General features: G+C 41.2%; 1 protein-coding gene across 4 annotated transcripts in view; it reads right to left on the reverse strand.

Annotated features, from left to right (window-relative positions):
* SND1 (staphylococcal nuclease and tudor domain containing 1) overlaps positions 1 to 22690 on the reverse strand; it is a 406889-nt gene that overhangs the window by 150465 nt on the left and 233734 nt on the right. For all 4 annotated transcript variants that reach the window (XM_073238488.1, XM_073238486.1, XM_037023516.2 and 1 more), the window contains exons 14-15: positions 20443 to 20515; positions 16 to 157 (exon numbers count right to left, since the gene is read on the reverse strand). In XM_073238488.1, the coding sequence (XP_073094589.1) occupies positions 16 to 157; positions 20443 to 20515 (215 nt within the window). The remainder of the gene's footprint in view (positions 1 to 15; positions 158 to 20442; positions 20516 to 22690) is intronic.

The following is a 22690-nucleotide window of genomic DNA, read 5'->3' on the forward strand; positions in this document are numbered from 1 at the left end:
CTAACAAAGGCTTACCTGCAAGCAAAAAGGTGATAAGGCACGTTTCCTTTGGCAAATATAGCTTGAGACGGGACCCACTGAAGACGTATTCCACCACTGCTTCGGAACGACCTGCCCGCTGGAGGAAGGGCAGGAACTGCTTTGCTTTCTGGGTGTCCTGGTGAAGAAAATCAGAAGAGAATCATGAGAAAAGTAATGGGATTCAGGTAAATGTTTCCTTCTCTGTCCTAGAGCAAAATGTCTGGTGGCCCAGGGGAAGCTAGGCAATTAACCCTATGAAATCAGATGTTTCTGAAACCATGACATAAAAAAGGTCTCATGTGGTTCATCAAAGTTTTCAGCATATTCTCACTGACTGCTTCCCTCTATTCTGTTACTAAGCACTCAATGGATATACAAGTTAGGAAGGTGCTTTGAAATGAGAATTCCACTCCTCTGGGACAGGAAAAAGAGCTCCTTTTCTTAGAGCATAAAACTGAGAGGAGAAAACTAACACTAACCTGATGTGGAGAAAAATTTAACCTTTAATTTTCATTATAAAAATTAAAAAGTGCTCCCCAGGCTGTGTCACACAGGCCCTAAAGCCCTTTCCCAGGAAAACCAATGCCATTTATCCTCAGTCACGAGAAGGCTATGTATTCAGAGCTGACTGCTGAAGGAGAAGTGTGAAGCCTTCTTTGGGTGCTGAGACAGCCACCTTGCTCTCCAGTGCTTGTTCAGGCATGAGCTGGGGCCTGGGCACACTGCTCCTGTTCCCAGCCTGGGAAACTTCTAGGACGTGTTCTCATACCACGTCCTGTCAGCAGGAATAAATATAGAAACAATAAAATCACATGGAACTGCACAGCACTTTTAAAACTTTATTCAGATATCAACTCGAAGTGCACACACTCTACCCTGAGGAATACCAAACCATGGACACTTTGACCTCAGAGCTCTCAGCTACAGAGGAGCTATGAGGTTTCAAATCCTTCAGTCTCTCAAGCTAATTAAACAGATGATTGAGTAAGCAAGCATCAAAATATCACAACCCATGTGCTGGGGGAATAGTCAGTGGACGTCAGTTGGTGAGGTTTTCAGCCCAACCAGCAGAACTGTGAACTCCCTCGGCGGACAGCAAGCCCGGCATGCTTTCCCATCCCCTGTGTACAAGCAATCTGCCCTCTGCTGAGCTCTTCCTTTCTGTCTCTGCTCCTAGCAACTGAACTATTGTATCTAAATTAATACACATTAGATAATGAAAATTTAACAAGCCATCAAGTATTTGAGAGTTTTAACAGCAGCCAAAGGGGCTCCTTCTCATTCAGAAGCAGTGAGGTAGGCTGGGATGAAAACAATATTTATAGTAATGAGATTCATCCTTCCCTTCAAACAAATCCTCAGAAAAAAGGAGTCATCCACTCTCAATATCTCTAATGGCACACTGAGAAAAGGTAAGGTAACAATGAGCTTCAGTGGGCTGGAAACTCACCCAAGTGCACACTTGAGCAATACATACCCTACTGTACATATATGGTGGGAAAATGCTTTTTTTGGCAGTTGGCCAAAGTCCAGAACAGCCTCAAAAGCCAACTGTTCCATGGGAAAGAAAGCAATACCTGATTAAAATACTTATGCCATACTGGTCTAAATTTGGAGCATTATTCACGAGCTGAGCCAGTAAGTCAACAACAATGATCAAATTGATTATTGAAAATCATGAGGCTCCTTCATGTCTCTGAAGAGAAGACCTTTTCCCTCAAGACTGCAGTGATCTGTATTTTTCAGAAACAAGCTTTTGCTCACCACTGGTTTTGCACGTATTTATCTAACAATAAGATCCTTATAGGATTAACAGCAGCACATACACACAGGAATGCCTTTAATATTAATACTAAAAATTTGGAAGTTGCAGCAGACTCTTGTCTTATTTTGCTAAACAATTACCTACTTTATCAAGATCGGTACTTAAATAAGACTGAGAGTGAAGGAGAAACAATGGTACCTCCCTATTTATTAGCCATGCAATAAAAATAAACAGATGTTCCTGATCCTTCCTAAGCCTCAGCCTATATATACCATAACAGTCCTATTCCTGAAACACAAGGGAAGACAGCTTAAGAGAATGTGATATGACATCTACTGTGACAAATAGTAGAAATGAGAGCCAACTATGGCAATTGAAGGCATAAAAGCAAATTTTAAAGGCTGGCCAGAATTGGCCACGTTTCTTTCCAGGGGCAAAATTGCAAGATAAGACCCAGAGATCTCCCACTTCAGGCAAGTGTTCCAAAGGCCTGAATAAGATGATATGCCTATGGACCACTCATTAAAGGAAAAGAGGAAATTTTGTCCAAGTTGATAGATTTTAGGAATAAAAAAATTCTTATAAAGTCAATTAAATTGAATGTGATCACCAAAAGATGCCAGCTCCTTCAAATCTCGTCACAGGCAGACAATGGTGCCTGTCTTTTCCTCATCATCTCAAGTGCTTCCTTTGCTAGGCATGCTCCTTTTCAGTACAAGAATCCTTGAAACTTACTATTTGTTTCAGTGGCTTACTGACAAGTTCCCTCAGGCCGTATAGTCATAAACCATTCCCTGCTAATCTAGCTATAGTAATTACTTATTTTGGAAGTTTTGATCATATTACTATTAAATTGACTGAATGTGGTTAAATGATTTGCCTTCCAAAGAGCTTGGGCAAGTACAGCCATGTGGTTCAGGCTCTTACGCTTATTTTGGGTTATAGCAATAGGTAAATAGAGAAAACTTGCTTATGATAAACAGTGTAAGAAGGACCAGGTTAGGCCCTACCAGGGAGCTGAGGATGCCTGGTGGATAGTAAGGACAATGAAGTGATAAAGCTCAGTGTCATCAAAATGACGTTTTAAATTCTCCAGAAATCCTGAAGCAGGAGCTGAGGTTTGGTGAAATAAAAAATTTGTTTATAAACTTTGTAACTCCAAAATGTGTTTTTAAAGATAAAGATTAAAGTCTTCAGATTTAAAGAGATTATAACATTGAGACTTCTGACACAGAACGTTCATTTCAAGGTAAGACTTAAAAATAAAATATTTCTGCTCAGAAGTCTAGTTACGGAGATTCTCATCCTGAGATTTTCTACACTGTCGCTTATTTACACAGGTCTGAGAATCTATTTGCCATAGTTATCTGGCACTATACTTCTGCAAGGCTTTGAGAACCTAGTAGATAAATTAACTATAGCTTTCTGTTTTGTATACCAATATTCCCCTCCAGTGGTGTAAATAATCAAGAAACAACTGTACTTTGGAGCAGATAAGTCTTTTTTATTGCCCTGGTAGCTTTTACATTACCTGTGCTCCAAAATAAACCATACAAAGTATTCCTGTACTCCTAGAAAATCTAATTTAAGGTCGCATTAGCCACATTTAACCTGCTATTGTGGATGGCATCTCTTTAAGGAATGTTTCTACCTCCTCAATGCACCTTGAAATTGAGAAAGTAATGATGCAACAAATGCCTCTGGGGTGACTTCATTTCAAAGGATGTTAATATCTCTACCTCAAACTTAGAGGAGCCGGGTTTTGAACGACCCTGGGGAAAGGCAGGATGATCCTTGGAGAGAGGAAAATAATTATAAAGATACCTTAATTAGACACTCCCACTCAGCCTTCACTTCTGGCTTGTCAGGCCAAACCTCTTCCACATGTGGGTACGCGTGAATGCTACACGAAATCCCCTTCAGCAGTTGGATCGACACTTATCTCTACACAGTGCCTTGCTGTTTAGCAAATACACGTTTAAAAAGATGTAGTACAAAGAACTGCCAAGATTGGGAGAGTGAGAGAGTTGGAGCGGGGGTGCAGGGGGTGCGAGGAGAAAACGGGAGAATCCTTACAATGGCAGGTCAGGACTGAGGTCTGCGAGAACACTACTTAGCCAGCCCGGTCAACTGCACCCTAGGGGAACAGAACTTGTTCTGTGAATTCTGGAACTGGTAAAAGGCTGTTAGCAGAGAGAATTCTTTGATTTTTTTTCCCACTGAAAATATCCCAAGCATAGGCCTTAAAATAGTTAAGACTGGTGAGAGACTAATGTCACAACACACAAAAGAGCACAGGGAAACAGGCATCACAGTCAACCTATTAGTTAAAAATTAACTACTCAGGATTATCTTGTGCAAGACTCAAAGGGGAACTGTTAATAACGAAGCTCACTAATTAGTTCTCATCATCACAATCACTCTTTGATTAACATCACAAGAAAAGGAACTGAAAACAAACACATGCAGAGCTTATTATGGTGGGGGTGGGAGTGAGGGAGGGGGACACTCTCCCAGCATTTGAGAAACTGAACTTGGAAGAGGCCCATCAGACCTAATGGAGTTTCCTAGCAGACCACTATGTCCTGTATTGCCCACTTCAAACTAGGAAGGTTTGACTGACTATTCTGCTTCTACAGGGCTGACTTGTGTCTAACGGCCTCCAGAACACAATGTTGTTTGGGTCTAATTGATGTTAATACTGAAGCAGCAAATTCTGTATGTACACAAGTACAGATACAGAGAAAAAAAGAGTGTGGAGATGAAAACAGCTAAGGATACTGACGCCAATGCACTGTCTCATCTTAGGGTATTATAGTGTGTAACTCATGGCCGGAGTCATCTATCTCCGCAGGCCAGGGGAACTGCTTCCTCAGCTGTGCGGAAGACAAATCACAGGTACCTGCCCTACCAGAAGGGCAAAAAAGTCACACTCCTCACTCCTCCTCTTGCCCTACAGCCCAGGCCCTAGGGACCTAAGTGATGTTTAATTCTCGGAGGGAGGTGATGATTCTCTGCAAGGAACCAGCTGCACAGCAACAGAACCTCTTGATACAAAAGGGGCCCTGGGGGGAGATGCCTACAGATGCCCCCTTGATTCCAGCTTCACTGTAAAGCACTTGAAAATTTGAAACCAATCTTCCTTGGCTGGTTATCAATGCTTCCTGGCGAGGTATGTGAGAGGGTAAACTTCAGGAAGGCTCATACTTAACAGGAATGAAAAGAACACAGGAGAGAATCCTAGGGAAAAACACTCTGAAAAACAAAATTACAAGGAAATGCAGGGTGGGGGAAGGAGCTGAAGCCAGGCCATCAATAATCCTTCATTAAGTGCTGTCTGTAGTTCACAGTTTCTCACACTGTTTACATCGCTGGCACAGCACCTCACTCAGGCCTCCACGGTGTCAGCACATGGGGGCTCCACTCCTGGGAGTGAGACAGGGCCCATGGGTGTAGTCAGAGTAGGGTGAGGAACTCTGGAAAAAGCACGGCAGGATATTTACAGTCAAAGCAATGTAACAATGTAAAGTCCCTATTGAAACTCTGTGTTCAGCATTATGCCAAGTCAAGGTCACACTAAGATACCAGACTAGGAATATAGACATCTTCAGTGAGATCAGTTAAAGGTCAAAAGGCCAGGAGCAATTGGCCTGGAATGTTTGAGTGTTCTGCAAGGGTATCTCAGCATAACCTACGACTTCACTGTGAACAGCCCTAGCAAACAGACAACAACTCAGCCCATCTTGAGGGCAGGGTAGGTGGTACAAGTCCACACCCTAAGCCCTCAATTCTCCAAAATCCTCAACTGCCTATAAATCCCCTAGACAAAGCACCACCCCAGGCTCTCAGGAGCTCTGTCCTCTCACTGTATCTCTCAATAAAAGCCTCTGCCCTGGCTCTCCTACCTTGACTCTTTGCTAAGTTCATTCTTCGACTCCACAAACAAGAACCCCAGCATCAGGAGCAGGAATCAAGAAGAGAGTTGTAGGAGTGCTAAGCTGGAAGAAAGCCCTGAGCTTGGGAGGCTGGCACTGAAATCTGTGGGACCTTGAGAGAACAGAGCCTTCATTTCCTTCCCTCTTAAGTCTTTGCCCATTATAAAGTAGTATAGCCTGGCTGAGCAAAGGTTTCCACACTTTCAAGACAAGGACAGACTGAAGGGCAGAAGGAGCTGGCATCGTATGCTTCCCAAACTGGAAGAAGGAAGCTACAGGGCATGTCAGTGCAAGTGCAGCTTCATATCCCAAATATGGAAGAAAGATATTTCTCTGAAATCAGACGTGAAAGAAAAGTCCATCTTCCAAACCTTTAAGGATATGCCTGCCCTTAGGAGACCTGCCAAAATTATTTCACTATGGAATATTCTTATCTGGAGCACCTTGGCCACCACCTATGTCCATTCCACAAGGTAAAATACTGAGAAAAGAAGTCAGGGCTTGGCAAAGGCTAAGAAGAGAAGACAAAACCCTGCTTCAGAATGAAAATATGCAAAGCAGCATTCTCACTGCTGGGCACCACAGTCAAACTAAGAGAAAGTCAAATCATGTTATAGAAATAGATCAGGGAGCCCCAGAGTATGGCCTGGACTTCATCCATAATCACACCAACCTGGAAATAACCCAAATTCCCTCAGCAGGGGAACAGATACACAAACAGTAGTACACTCACAAAATGAATATTACTCTGCAATAAAAAGGATATAGGCAATAGCATGGATGAATTGCAAATCCAAGTTGCCATTTATACAACATTTTTGCAAAGGTTAAACAGTGAGCAGGAAACAGGTCAGTGGTTGCTAAGGACTAGAAGGGCTGGGGACTGAACCCAAAGGGGACAGTACTTCTGGAGGATGATGCAACCACAGTTCTGTTATCTTGACTGTGGTGATGGTTACATGTATGCATGTTTCCCAGAATGTACATGTTCACCAAAACTCATAGAATCACATACTAAAATGATGTATTTTACTGTATGTAAACTGTACCTAAATTTTAAAAATTGACCAATAGGTAGACTATGCAATATTTCAGTTTTTAACATAAGACAACTTTTTTCCTAGTCAACTGATTTATAAGTTGCTCAGAGAGAGTAACATGTCCAAAATTAAGCACTTTAGTATTTTAGATAAATTATTTCAATGTAATTAACTATTCCATACATTAAAGTATTAAAAAAATTGAAGCAGAAAACAGTTTAAATGAGAAATCATGGGGTCAGAAGAACATAGGAAAAAATTTTTTTTTACCAGTTTCCCAAAAGCAAGTGTTAAGAAAATACCCATTTTTAGGCAATGGCTAGCGGAAAGCACATACCAGCCTCAATTAGTAACATACAGGAAATGTTTTGTCCAACTGAAGAAAAAAGTATTATTAGGTAAATATGACTATGCACATTTCTTCTCCACTTTCAAATAAAATCACGTGATATAGCTTATTGTGAATAAGTAATACAATACCTAATTCTCAATCAAATGAAAAGTATTATAGACTCAAATTATTCTTTTATTGAATGACTTTCAGTTTCCCAAATTTAACCAGCTAAACTTAAGGCTGTGAGAACCATTCAGTTTAACCTTTGGGGATGAAGTCATTGACTTTCAGTGGAAAAACGTGAATTTATTATCAACAGAAACACAATGCTCTTGGCTTACTGTGTAAGACCTCTTTTGGAAGATGGAGAGGTACTGTATGTAAGTTTATAGCATAGAATGTGCATATGATGGTAGATGTGTGCCTCACGGGAAAGGGAAGCAGTTAGAATAAAGCATCAACTACACAAGGTTGCTCTCTTCCTGTCTTCAGCCCTCTCTCTCACTGAGATGCAGTGTGTAGCCCACCAAGGCAGTGCCACAGGATGGCCTTCCTTAGGTCTGCCACTCCAGAGCTATCTGAAAGTTATGGCTTGTAATTTGTGGAGTACAGAAAAGCTCCCCAAAATAAACCCCACACACTTCCCACCAGCTGCTTTATCCCAAACTTGGCCTTTTCCCATTTCTCCCTACTCCAACTTCCCAACAGATGACTACAATTCTTTAAGCTGATATTCAGTGTTTATAAAATAGTGGCTTTGTATATTATAACCATCCTGGAACACTCCCAACTGCCCACTGACTTCTGCAAGGCAGCCAGCAAGGTCGGCTGCACAATGGATGTCCTGGCCTCTTCACCGAGGCTCTTGAACATCCCCTGCATCCTGTGCCGGGCTGTCATCACAGAGCCAAGCCTCCCTGGTTCCTTCCTTTTCCTTTTTTACACCAACACCAAGTATACCCTGGTCATATTTTGGGGAGAAAACGTCTCTTCTCTGAGGCTTAGGTAGAGGACTGCTTTCCTAACTTTATACAGTAAGAAGACTCCTTATTCATGAGTACTTTGAGTCAAAGATAAACTACTTTCATTGGTATCCATCAAAATAATAAGAACAGTTTTTGATATACTACTGGCTACTTGAGCTATATATAAAGTTATTTTATTATGAAGGTAAATTGTAACTATTTACAAATATTCGTAAGAGATAGTGGTTCAGGAAATTTGTAAGAAAATAAGGTATGTAAAGGAGCTTAATACACTGGAAGACATACCTTCCAATTATTCTCAGGCTAAATATTTCCCTAAAAATATGTGGTTTATCCAAATTGCAGACATCTAACTTAAAATCATTACATTGATTAAAAAAAGTTAAAGGTGACATTTCTCTTTTAAACTGGTAAAGATAAACACAACCAATGTCAAGAGAAAGAGACCACTTAAACTTCTAACAACTGTCACGTTACTTTCCTAAGAATCAAATGATTAATCTTTATAGTAATACCACAATAGACATCTTGGCTATTTCTAAAAAAAGGACATGACAGAGGTCTAAAAACATAGCTTACACATGGTAGGTAACAGTGGAAATCCGAAATGAACCACATCCACCACAGTCTACTGCTTTGGATAGTGATTCCAAGGCTATGATTAAAAAAATACCAGGTGTGAAATACAAGTTATTCTTTAAAAGTTTTAGATCTATTTTTATCACTTCCAAAGTCTCAATAGGCAAGAGGTAAGAATTTATTACAGAAGCAAAAAATAGCATGAGAGATCATTAAAACAATACGTGCAGAGTAAAGAATTTAAAAGACAGTATCTGATGAATCACAAGTTTCATTTCATGGGCAAATAAAAAAGTCAGGGGCATGGAAATTGATGTCATGCTAAACTCTGCCCCACCTGAGGCAAGAACACAACTTCAGCAAAGTATGGAAGAAAAAATCAGCAAGGAAACTGTGACATAAAATAAAAAAATCAAAATAACTACTATAAAAGGGTAGGTGACTAATAATTAACACCCCCTAAAAGTACTTTGAACATTCATTTCTGTCTGCAGACATAACCAACTGAGGTCCAGAAAATCTTAATGAAAAGCATTTTTATTAGTCTAACAAATTAGTCTTTTCAAAACTCTACATTTTTAAAGAGGCAAATAAACTCATATAATTATAACATTTGGAAGAGAAAGTTCTAGTTTTTGAGGAATGAGAAAAATGACAACTCTTTTCAGAGAAATTTATTAAGTCAGAAGGTGGTCAGTATTTTGAATAACCAATTCATCACACTAAAAACCTAATCATTTTATCCAATAAAGACTTACAGAATGATGTTAGAAAACCTATGTGCTTTCCTTTCCATAAGTATCTACCCTTATGGAATTGTCCTAAGAAAATCATTTACAGACATGAAGTAACTAAAAGAATAAATGTGGTTTATGAAAGGAAAATCAATCCAAGTAATCTAAATATCCAACAATACGAAGATGGTTAACTATAGTACATTAATAAGACAAAATCATAAAATATAATTAACTGGAAAAAATCAATTAAGCACCTGTGTGTCAGACACTGTTCAGGGCACTGATGGTGTAGTTAAGAAAAAAAACAAAGTTTCTATCCTGAAAAGAAGCATACATCACTTATAAAAAAGAAAAGAAAAGATGGGGTGGGGGGGGTGAGAGAATAAAAAAAAAAAACCCCACCGAAGTTTAGCAAACAGATGTACTTTCACTGAAAAATTCCTGATGGTAGTAGTAAAGATTTATTTTCTTCTTTTGGCTAATTTATAACTGATGATGCATTTAAAAAGAAAAATTTTGACAGAAAATCTGTGGTTCAAAAAATGTGTAACTTTTTGTTTTTTTAAAGAAGAAAACATATTAACATTCAGTGCTGATACGACTTTGCCCAGATAAACTTAAAAATTAAACAGGTCAAAATGGCCATCCTGCCTAAAGCAATCTACAGACTCAATGCAATTCCAACAAAAATACGAACAGCATGAACTAGAGCAAATCGTTCTAAAATTCATATGGAACCACAAAAGACCCTGAATAGCCAAAGCAATCCTGATAAGGAAGAATAAAGCTGGGGGGATTATGCTCCCCAACTTCAAGCTCTACTACAAAGCCACAGTAATCAAGACGATTTGGTACTGGCACAAGAACAGAACCATAGACCAGTGGAACAGACTAGAGAGCCCAGACATAGACCCAAGCATATATGGTCAATTAATATATGATAAAGGAGCTATGGACATACAATGGGGGAAATGACAGCCTCTTCAACAACTGGTGTTGGCAAAACTGCTGTGAGGTCACCAATAACCCATGCTGTGAAACCCACTGGACAGTTATCTTCATCTTTCTTGACCCTGAAGCTGCAGAATTCATTCTTGTGTTGTGAGACTCTCACTCCTCTTAGTTGCTGGCCAATGACTACAACCTTTGTATGATTTTTCAATTTTGGAGATAAAGGGTATGGTCTTGGACTCTTCACTTCTCTCTTAATAATTAATCTCTGGGCAATTCTGTACACTCACATCTGTGTGCCCAAGAGTCTTACACTCATGCATGAAGCTCAGGCCAATTTTTTGGACTACAGTTCATTTGAATGGCTCATGGGTAGCTTATTTTAAAGTGTCCAGAAATTCTTAAATTTTACTTTCAAATCTATGTCACCAGTGTGTTTACCCTATGGAGAAAGCTGGGCTGCCACCCACCACTTACTGGTACTAGGACACGAGGGATACTCATGTATGACACCTGGTTTCATTCCCCTTCCTCAACCCCTGATGCAAGCAGTGGTCAAGTTCTACCGGTTCTACTATCCAACCAAGATCTCAAATTCACCTTACCCCATGCCCTGTAACCACCCTAGTTCCAGCCACCATGTAGTCTTCCCCTACCAATTCTAAAGCCACTCTTGCCTCAAGTCTATCTTCACACAGTAGCCATAATGGGTATGTATGTATATAAAACGCTGACCTAGTCACACCAGTTCTGTGTAAATGATTTCGTTCTAATAATTTCAAAATCCTTACCAATGTGTGAATAGTGATTGTTTTAATCAACTCACTGTCCCCACTTTACAGCAATGCAAGCCTTGCCTTTTGAACCCAGTCAACATTCTACTTCAGTATCTTCTTGTACACAGTTTTATTCTTCAACCCTGAATAACGTCTTCCATCTTTAACTCCTGATTTTAAAACCATTTAAAAGACAACCTCTGACCATGTGAAATAAGCTATGGCCCTGAGAGTTACACGCTCTCACAGGACTCGGTACTTCTACCACAAGTGTAATTAAATAGTGATTGTGTGCGCCCTGTAAGCATATATCTGGCTTGTTATACCCTCAACACCCAGCATTGTGTCTGAAATATAATAAACTCTCATTAATGCTTGATCATTCATTTACTGACTCCACATGACAAATGTATTTAAAAAAATACAAGCCAGATAGCATATGTTAAATGTCAAATGAAAGATAAGAGGCGGTAAAAGAACTCAGGGGAGGGAGGAGCAAGATTTGTGCCTTGAATTGTATAAGGAGTTTGGAAGGCAAACATTACTGATGATGATGATGGCAGTAGTTATCATTTACAGAGGGCAGTTATCATTTTTAGAGGACTCTTTATGTGCTAGTCAGAATGCTCATGCTCCGCAATTTAATAGTAATCACCCCACTACATGAACCACTGCTGTTTGTTGAGCTCTTACTATGTCAGCTCTTATAAATACTTTGTATGTTCAACCACACCACAATCTAATGAGGTAAAGGGCCATTATTATTCATTTTACAAATGGGAAAACTGGCACACGGAGAGTAAATAATTTCCTCAAGGTAACAAAATAAACTGCAATTTATTTTGAAACTTTGGAGCCAGGACTTGGAACTTGAGTGATCTGATTTTGAGGCCCATGCTACTAACCACCACTCCATACTGCCTCTATGTTCTAGAAAATATGTACCATCTCTGCTGCATCCTTTAACTAGTTTGGTCATTTCTAGTTACTCATCAGCACAATTAACCACTTGCGTAGGAGCCAAGGCCACATGTTTTCTGAACACAGAATCATGCTGCTTTAGAGAACTAGGCTCTGTGAAGAGAGAGGTATAAAGAAGATCCCTGTTTCTTAGGAGTTTAGAAAGTAGTGAGGAAAACCACTGATGTGTGACCTTGAGAAGAGTTACCAATCAAAAGATCAACAAGAGTAAATTCATGGTGGGTAGTAAATGCTAAAGAAAGTAACGATGAGAGGGCAGGGAGGATAAAAAGGGAAACTGCCGAGGAGAACAGAGATACCCCGATGGAGGAGGAAGGCATGGTCAGTAGAGAAAGAGACAGCGTTTCAGGAAGAAATGCCATTCCAAAAGGGTAATTAATAATGTAGCCTTAGAACTGAGAACATGAAATAGTGGACAGACTGAATATGATATATAAAAGAAAACAGTGTCTATAATAGGTGAAGGTATGTTCAAATAATGTACTACCAACAAAAAATAGGTCTTCCTTCAAATTCAAAGACCTTGTTAAATAGCTTATATTCCCAGACACTTCCCAAACCTGGTATTACATTAGGAACTTAATTATTTCTTCTTAAGAACACCAATTCCTGAGGGACTGAGACAGAAAATTAGTGGGTAATTCCAAGGAGATTCAAGGATATTTATCTGGGTATCTACCCTGTGAGGAGTGTCCAAAATTCTGTACAACATATTCTGTAGGGAATATGGTGGAAGCATGCTAAATAAAGCCTTAAAATACGAGTAAGCAGAATGTCTCTGTTAGTAAAATTACTTACTTTGAGATGATTACATAAGCAATAGCCACAGGACAGAATGAGTTCAATCTGGGGCTAAGTTGTGTTATGATGGTGAAGTGGAGAATGAAACTGGGGCTGGGGAGAAATATTTCAAGTTTTATCACACCGTTCAGCAGCCAAGGGACAGAGGAGACAACCCAATCACACACTTGAACCAGGGAATCAAAAATTTTATCAACTGCCTTCAAAATATCCTAACATTCATTTAGCCAAGCCCGTAATGGGCCCATTTAACCAATTTGGACCCATGAAATAAAATCACAGAACAAAATCCACACATACCCAGAGAATGGGAAAGAACTGAAGAGCATGAGCCAGCGCCCGCAGAATCTATGCTAGAGGAAACTTTCTTTGGAAAGAGATGCCATTTTGAAAATAATGCTCCTGGACTTCTTCAATTTCCTTTTTCCTTTCTTTGAACAAAGGAAGAAAGTAAAAACTCATTAGAGCTCCAGACACTTATATGCAAACTAAGACCCGGCTTCTAAGGAGCTCATTTGCATGCATCCCTGTGTGTGAAGTCATAGTTAAACAAGGAATCAGAAGGGGAATTAGAAAAATTTGTGGCAGAAAATGTCCTACAAACAGAATTCATTGCAGTAACATATCAAATATACTGATTATTCTGTAAAGAAGGTGTTTCATTATAAGAAGCAACAAATCATGAATCCCTCTCTCCAAGTCACTTGACCAAACCAGAGGTGCTAAATCGCAGGGCTAGATGCATTCACCAAATGTCCAACACTGCCTCATCTCCAATGTCCAATCTCTCTGTCTCAATCTGCTACGATGCCTGAATTTTCCAAAACAAAAGCCTATCAGTGAATGAAATGGTAGACCAAGTAAGGGACAATCATGGAGCCAGGCATTGTGCAGATGAAAGAGACACATTCCCTCTAAACTTTCTCTTTAAAAAATAAAAAGTTGTTTCACAACCAAATGACTCTTCACATTTCCAGGCATAGAGTAGGCTACAAAACAAAGATTTTCCAAGATTTTCCAAGAACCTCATCTCTTACTGCACAAGGTTATAAATGATTTTCTATTTCCCCTTTCTGCAATGGCTTCTCCTTTTACAGAGTAATTTTCAAACATGGAAAATGATACTAATACAAATATAAAAAGAATACATGCCAAAAAATTCACTTTAACCCACTAATTACAGAGAATCAGCAATATTTTCCAACTGAGTCAAAGGAGAATGTGAAGAACAGATATATAGGCAATTGGGATGCTGAAGAAGAGTTACTAAAGATACAAAGCTATGAAATCAAACTACAGCATGAAAATGTAACATTTGGAATTATTTCTTCTACAGGGAAGAAACCGATTGTCTGTGAGGACCACATTTGTTCAAATAGGAATGATTTACATTCCATCAGGCTTTCAAAAGTTAAATTCTCTGCCCTCCTATGGGCAAAACAGCCCAGTTACAAAGGGGCAGACCCCTATATAATCTGGTAAACCCAAAGGGTTTAACAGGGAGCACCCAGAATTCCACTGAAAGGATATCCAGTTATTTTTGTGCTCGTTTCAAAGTCCGTAATTTAGCAATTTCTTCTGACACCCCCAATCTAAAAAGGTGAAATTTAGTGTCCTTTGCCGTCCCCCTGCACCCCCATGCCAAAACAGGAAAAGAACTTAACAGAAAAGGGGATTAACCTTGTAAAAGGAGGTGCTTAAACATAACCATTGCTAACTGTGGGCAGTGTTGAAATACTAAAAAAAGGACAGCATTTCCATCCACTTTTCATTCAGAAACTTGTTCAATCTATTAAAGACTTCCCTCCTATCCCCTTTAGATTTCATTAGAAGGAGAGAGGGACACCCCTGTATTTCTGCAGAGTCTGAATAGGAGAGCTTAAAAAAAAAAAAAAAGGAACTGGCCACACAGAACTCCAATGGCTGAAGGAACAATGGGCAGAAGACAATAAGCCAGTGCTCTCAACTGCCAGGAAGGGCTGCTTGCGAAAGCCGGCTTACCTAACACAATCCAGGGTGCCTTAAGGATACCCTCCAGCTGGAGAGAGAAAAGCAGAGGAAAAGAGAAATGAAAGAGCTTGGCCCTCTCAGTGGCTGAGACCCTTCCAGGCATCAGAGGTGCAGGTGCTACCAGACTTCAGTGCCTGTTTCTGTGCTGTGAGACACCAGGAATGCTGCGCGGGGGCAGAGGAGGACGGGAACTGAGCAGCACTACTGTCCCCTAAATGAGCAACACCTTGACCTGCAGAATGCAGGAGGGATACAGGAAAACCACCACAAGAACCCACCGCTAGCAGTAGTCATGGTTTCCCTGAAAGAGGCCGTGATATCCCAGCACACAGTGCTTGCCCTGGGGAGCCAGGTCAGGGGTCAGCGGCCAGCTCTGGTGGGGTTCCTCTGGGGTTTCCTGTGGTGGCACCGCCGAGCCCAGCATTGGGCTGGCAGCTATGGTGGGAACGGAGCTCTAGTGCAGTAGCAACCCCCCAGGCAGAACCACAGGCCTTGACCTGCACAGTCGGCCCAAAAGGGACCAGGATGAGCAGAGGCTAAGGAGTTGGAGAGGGAAGCTTGTGCCTTCAAGCTAGCACAGCAAGGTGGTTGAGAAGACTTTAGAATCACTTGAGAAGATGACAATCTAAACAAATGGGCCAGAAACATAAAACGGAAATTATAATAATTTCACTACCCTCTGGACTTACTGAGAAAACCACTTTTTCATTCTCTTTAGCCAAAAAGATCATTACTAGTATTATTATTATTTTAAACTCGTCCACCAAGGCCAAACTCCATGGGAGCTAAGGAAAGATAACTTCCATGAAGGTCCTCAAGCCTCTTACAGAAAGGACTGCTTAATAGAGGGGAGTGTCCTTCAAGTTCAAGAAGGCACTGAGAAACCAGGAACTGAAGGAAGATGTGAGGACATGTTAGAGAAAGTCCTACCTATCTATCTATCTATCTATCTATTGGTTTTAAAGGAATACTTTGATCCTTTCTGTTTGCAAGTCAGAATCTCACTGGTCAACACTTGAAGTATTTGTTTCATGATGTAGTACAGCAAGAGGGATCTGGAAATCTGATGGTGCTCTACCCCAACCCCACTACTAGACTTTGAATCACCCCAGGTCCTGGTTTAAGCATATTCTTGTCATAAGTACTATGCATGTACAACAAAATCAGTCATGGATAGAGGTCACAAAACAGTATGCAACAGGAGCAAAAAAAACCAAAGTCTAAATAAGCATAGCAGCAGTTAACAGAAAGACAAAGGGATTTAGCTAAGTCAAGGAAGGAGAGAAGAGCAAACAACAGAAAATTAACAGACCAATTGTCAGGACTCCTTATCATGAATACGCAGAAGATATGCAGATAAGGCAAACACCGTTCAAGTACAACATCCCATCCTGGGACTGTGAGAATTAAGACTGAAGAGGACAGGATGCTGGTCTAGGCTCTGTGCTCTCATAGAGTTGGCAACTAAGAGCTTATCTCCTCCTGCACCAGAGAGGGAAGAACAGACACAATAGGAAATAGGGTAAAAGAGAAGCAGACATTGACTCACTCAGCACTCTTCATGCACAAAATGAAGGGGAAGGAGTGGAGGGCGGCACAGGAAGAAATCTGTGAGCTGGCTGCAACCTGAGGAGTGAGGAGCCCTCTATTACATCAGAACCATGACTGATTTGTCTGATTTACCAGAACAACAGTATGCCATGCGCCAGCCTCATTTTACTGCCTGTTTTACATTCCGAATCAGGAAACTGTATTTATTACAGAACAGGCTACAGCTAAAATAATAATAAGCCTAAGATAAGGAGCAGCCTTATGTTCCACTGACACGCACATTCCAACTTTTGTATGCTGGCAAGGGAGGGTGTGATCAGGGAAAAACAAAGCCCACTGATAATGAAAACATGGATGTATGAAGTGAAGTGGTCACCACAGAACCACCCTGCAGACAAAACCAAATCTGGTATCAAGTCGGTCAAATTCTTAGTTGGTCTCACCTCCATAGGAACATCCTGGCCTGAAGGGAATGCAGATGATTGCAGAAATGACAACAGAGACCTGTACTTCTAATAGCCCACTTCCTTTACCTTTAAACATTAATTAGAAAGCAAGGAAACCACTAACTTCTCAGAATCCAAATTACTACATTGACAGTAATTATTTTCCTTAGTCGTTATCCTGAACACAGGTGAAAAAGATGCAGGAATGCCAAGTTTAACAAACCCCTAGCCAAAGGTACAGTACAGTCAGTTCGTGTCATACAGATGGCGTAACCTTGTGGAAAAAACAACACTCAGGTGACCTTAAAGACAAAAACTGTCGTTATTAACACATGAAAAACAAAACCACCACCTAGAAGTTGGGAGCTATCATACTTCCGAAAAGCAAAAAACTGTAACAAGCTCTCAGTATGTTAAGGGATTTAAGAGGCTCAACTGGCCTAGTGGAGCAGAGTCAGAAAGCATTCTTAGTAGCCACTAAATGGCCAGTCCAGGTGGGGGGAAAGCTGACAAGTGGATGTGAAAACAGAGGCCAGCGTCCCCCTGCCCAAACCAGGTGGTCATTCTTTCGCTCCTCTGCTTGGGTTACTCACTTCCCACCACAGGAAGCCAGTGAAGCAGGACTGGCACTTATGAAGTCTCCATACAACATGGGATTTTAATGCACCCGACCCTTACAGAGAGAAATCATTTATGAAACTGCAGGAGAAGAGAAATGGACAATGGGGAGACACTAAATGCCAAATGTGGGAGGACAATTAAGATGAGAACAAATCTATAGGCCTCTCACAATCATGGCATAACGTCTTCCCTGTGTCTTGAGTATACTTAGGAGACAAAGTATGTCATGCTTATATATGTCTTCTTTTATTAAAAGGATATATTTTGGGGTTGACAGGCATTATGCATAATAGGGAGCAATTCATAGTGTATTATTCTGAGAGTATATTGTATATACTGAACAAAAACTACCATTTATCATGACCTGCAACTTAGTGGGGCGGGAAGTGGGATGGTACCACATAGGGTTGTGGATATGATGTGGTGGTGGGTGGGCAGGGGTCAGGTACAGCTAAAGGTTTATTAAGAAGATCATGACGCTGTCATAAAGTTGTGTATGTGTGCCTTACATGGCCTTTATTCTGGGTGTTTGTCTTCATCTGGCTGTAAGCTGTATGTCTGCTTAACCACAGAAGCCCACCCTGTCCCTCAGACAGTAACATCACCAGCATGCTTAAGGAAGCTGAAAAACCATACACCTCACTTAAATAGCACAAGGGGACACGATGCCTACATGTACTTAACACAACACTGTGAAGGAAAAGAAGGGAACGTTAGAATCAGAGAGTTCAACTCCCTATTACAGATGGAACCCTCTGTACTCCAAGCTGAATAACATGTGATGAAGGTAGACAAGGTCATTCTGACATCTGTCTAAATGGAATAGCTTTTTCACATTCACCCTTCCACTTGCTCAAGCTTTCCTCTTTTATTTATGTGGGAACTGAGGAGGATTTAAGTGGCATTTATTTTTAAATAACATAAAAAGAGAATTCAGATATGCATGAAACTGAACTAAGGGTAGGGGAGAATATATATGAAGACAAGTTTTATAAGACCCACTGCTACCAAAAAGAAAAAAAAATAAGAAAATACCAAAATTATCAAAGTAGGAGGTGGTGTAAGATTTAAAAATAGCCACGATTATGGTGGGGATACTGTGCTGGCAGGTTCCAAGAGGACAGCACTGAGCATCTGCCTCAAAAACCTGCCGAGGACTTCCCCTCCTGGCCAATGGGAAATCTGAGTAAGACCATGACAGCCACAGGCCAACAGAGAACCATCCCCAAGGTTGAACCCAGGCCCCTGGAGGGTGGCATTGGCGTGAGATTCTGGATGAGCATATCTGCCCCTAGTGTAGAGGGGTCACCATTGCACTTTCCAAAGCAGGCTTGCCCCTCTGTGCTTGAACAGAAAAAAAACTGGCATTTGATTACTCCAACATCCTCACCAAAAAGAATGGTATTAAGGAAAAACTGAGTATGCCACAGGCAATACACAAATAAATTTATATACATACATATGAACATTAACTCAGCAAGATAAGCCAGAGAAAATATGCCTGACACCACCACTCTGGGAGGGTCACACCTGTTAACAGCGAGCCTTGGCAGATGCACCTTAGTCACCTGTGGCTGAAAGGCCATCAGCAACAGGTTCCCGGGCTTCCTGGGGCTCTCACCTACAAAGAATACATACCAATATACCTCACTCACTAAACACAGCTATGGCTTCTTGAGAAGGTCAGGTTAATGCAGGCAACAGTGTTTAATCTGTACTCTGCAGTGGCTGGCCACAGAGAACGAAAAGCTCAAAAGAAGCTCATCGCTTAAAATGAATAAGGTACCCCTATATCTAGGCAAAGGGGAGCTGGCTGGACACATTTATAATGAGCAATCAAAGGGGCAGGTGACAGGCACAGCCCCACCAGGCTTGGGAACACAACACCACGAGAAAATAATACACTCTAATTCATCACTGTGTGGGCAAGGCTGAGCTCGAGAATGCTTGTTCACAGTAGCATTTCCTTCTTGATGGCCAATGTGAGCTCCCTGCCTATCCAAGCAAGGCTTTAGCAGTCCTTCCTCCGACACTGCCTGGGCTGTGTGGATCTACTCCGGCAGTGGGAGTTGCAATGGTGTGTCTCGGGAACACAGAGTGAGCCAACAAGCCTCCCCTGGGCGCTTGACAGAAACCAGCACCTCACCATTCGGTAGCCCCAACGGCGGTTTTGCTTCTCTGCAACAGTTGCCCTTACCTGACATGGACGCGGTCTTCCCTTCCCACTCGCAGGAGGACTTTCTCAGTTTTGTTCATTGTGACTTTCTCAGTGACAAGTGGAGTTTAGGTACAGTAGGGACGAAAATACTTACTGAATAAATGAATAAACCCTCTCAACTAACAAAGGTGTCTGTTCAGCCAAGAGAAACCCTAAATATATATGGGTAAAATCCTAAATAGTCATCTGGACACAGCCTTTGGGGGCTCAAAAGTATTTGTGTCTTCTGTTCTTCTAGATCACCTGCATCTATCGGCTCAAAGAATGCTCTCATGTTTCTCCCACTTAGAAGCAACCCAAAGAAAGAGAAATCTCAAGAAAATTACCATTTTCCTAAACTTGTCCTAAAATCTATACTTAACCTTTTTCCACTGAGACTTTATAGTCATAGTTAGAACTAGACTTTAAAGGAGATTATCTTCTAACTCACAGTAACTACAAAATGGAAAAGCAACACAGAAACAGTTCAAATGGAGATGAGGTTTTATGCCCTAGTTTGAGATGTGCTTTTCCAGAATATAAATCAGGATCTGTATAGATGCATAAGCTGCAGCCCTGGAAGAACTCACACTGACCGCCTGGAAACAAACGAGCTACAGAAAACACGTTAAGTTGAAGTCCTTGGGAGAATAAGCAGCCAAGCTCGTGGCGCCTCTGAGCCACATAGCTCTATTCAGTAACAGGACTCACCCCAGATATGTCTGCGACACGGTGGATAGGCACTTCCTTCTTGCTATGCAGTCCTTTGCCGTTCTTAATAGCTCTGTAAAGGAAGAAGAAAAGACCACTTATAATACAAGCCACACCGGGCACGGGTACGAGAGAAGGAGAAGGGAGGAGAAGAGGGATCATTCAAATGGGGGTCCTCACTACACAAGTCATTCTGCACACTGCTGAGTAGCTAGTGTCTGTGAGGCAGAACATGAGACCGCTCTTCTCCTAAGCCCAGTCACTAGGACTTGGCTGCTAGTTTCAGCTAACAGTGTGTCTACTAATCAGAGAGAGCTGCTCCCAAACTTGTTTCCAGATTAGAGGCATTGTTCCAGGCACAGAAGAGGAATCAGTTGCAAGAGCACACTCCTAAGAAACGGAAGTAATAATGTTTCTTTCTGCATTTAATCACATGAAACATTTTAAATGCAAAATATGTAGCTAGTGTTCCAATTCTAATGGAAATAAGTTCTTCCCAGGTAAAAACAGAGTTACCCTGAATGAAGTCATTTAACAGTAGGAGGAAAAATTAGCCAAGGCCACAGAACTGACATTAAGCCTCCTTTTCAATCAGTCTCTGGCTGTAGTAACAGTGGATTCAGCAGGGGACTCTGGACACTGTCTCACATCTGGCCACAGGAGGTCTGCTCCACCCTAATCCCTTGAGTGGTAGCTTCAGGGGCAGAAGCCTGAACATCACTGAATATGATCACTCATTAACAATCCTGGGCTAGGGAATAAAAGCTGATGGGTATATCACCAAGTCACCCCACTAGTAGGTAAGACCTTTCTATGTATTGCCAGCCTGCAAATCCCAGCAGGGAAAATTAGAGTTCAGAGAATGAGAAACAGCTTCAGGGATGTACTCACTCTGCAGAGGACTCTATACAAGTTTCTGAATTCTAGAGATAGCGTAGAAAAAACTGCTCAGATCAGGGTCAATATACCAGATCCTCACACAAGCTATCACTCCTGTACCATCCCACTCAGCTCCTGCTTAATGACCACAGGTTAATTTCAGGACCCAACTTCCTAAGTCAAACTCACATAAACTAAATGGGGTGGGTGATGCTCAGTTCAAAGTGCAAGGGTCCTATTTCTTATGTACTTGGACTGTTACCATCTACTTTTCACTCCTTTGTCCATCCCAGAAAAATCTGTCTCGCACTCAAATAATTTGAAATGCCTTCTGTTCAGAAGCAAGTCACACTTTCCTTACAATCTAGTCTCCATCCCATAAGGGTAAGAAAGGTAAGAAAGCAAAGTACACAGGAATAAAACCAAAACAAACATACACTAACTCTGATCTGAACTGCTAACTGAAAAGAAAGCATTTCCAAGTTCCCTGAATCCCATGGTTCCTCCTGTATTTGAATCAAAGGCTTCAGTTTTAGAAATTGCATGCAGGTCAAAATTTTTCCTTTTACTATTTAGTCTGGCGATTTATCATTCAGGGAGCCTGTTAATGATCACAGACCAGGGTGATTCACAAGGTTTGTCCCTGGTCCTTTGGGCTTTGAAAGCTAACAGAAGAGGATAGCTGTTCGATATGGGAAAACAGTGGCTAGAAGCCAACAACAGATCTAACTCTCCCAACTCCAAAGCCTGCTCTTGTCCTCGGACACAAACAGGACCTCCCCCTTTTGCTACCATAAACTCAAAGGAGAACCCTTAGGAAACAAGCCTCTAGGAGGCAAGGCAAGCTCACTGCCACCCCAACCGTAACTCACCTTCCATCAAGGCGAGGCCTGTTAAACGTTCTGCAGGTCCTCTGGAGGCACAACATGCCTCCAGCCTATCCTCTTCTAACAAGCACAGCCAAAATAAATGGACCTGCCCTATAAACAGACAGCTCATGTGAGAACACTGCTGAGCTTGTGACCTTTCTAGGGGCTGGCGAGCAACTCATACACTAGGAAGAAAAAAGAACAGGGCTGAACAGTAAATCAGAAAATTGAGGTTCTTCAGGCAAAAGATGTGAGGTGAATAACCTAAAATTTTACTTTCTGTGACCCCAAAGTAGCTCTATGCCAAAGGCAGAAATCCAGGACTTATGATTAAGCATGCTCCCCAAGCAAAAAAGAAAAAATGTAAAAAGCCCCAAGGCCACAGAACATGAGTAACAGTGCACACAGTACATTTAAAAACAAACCCAAATTCATTAAGGCTTAATTAAAAACAAGACAAAAACCTTACTTATCTCTCTCTACCTTGTTTCTAAAAAGGG

Source organism: Manis javanica, chromosome 6 (assembly GCF_040802235.1).
Source record: "Manis javanica isolate MJ-LG chromosome 6, MJ_LKY, whole genome shotgun sequence".
Classification (NCBI taxonomy): domain Eukaryota; kingdom Metazoa; phylum Chordata; class Mammalia; order Pholidota; family Manidae; genus Manis; species Manis javanica.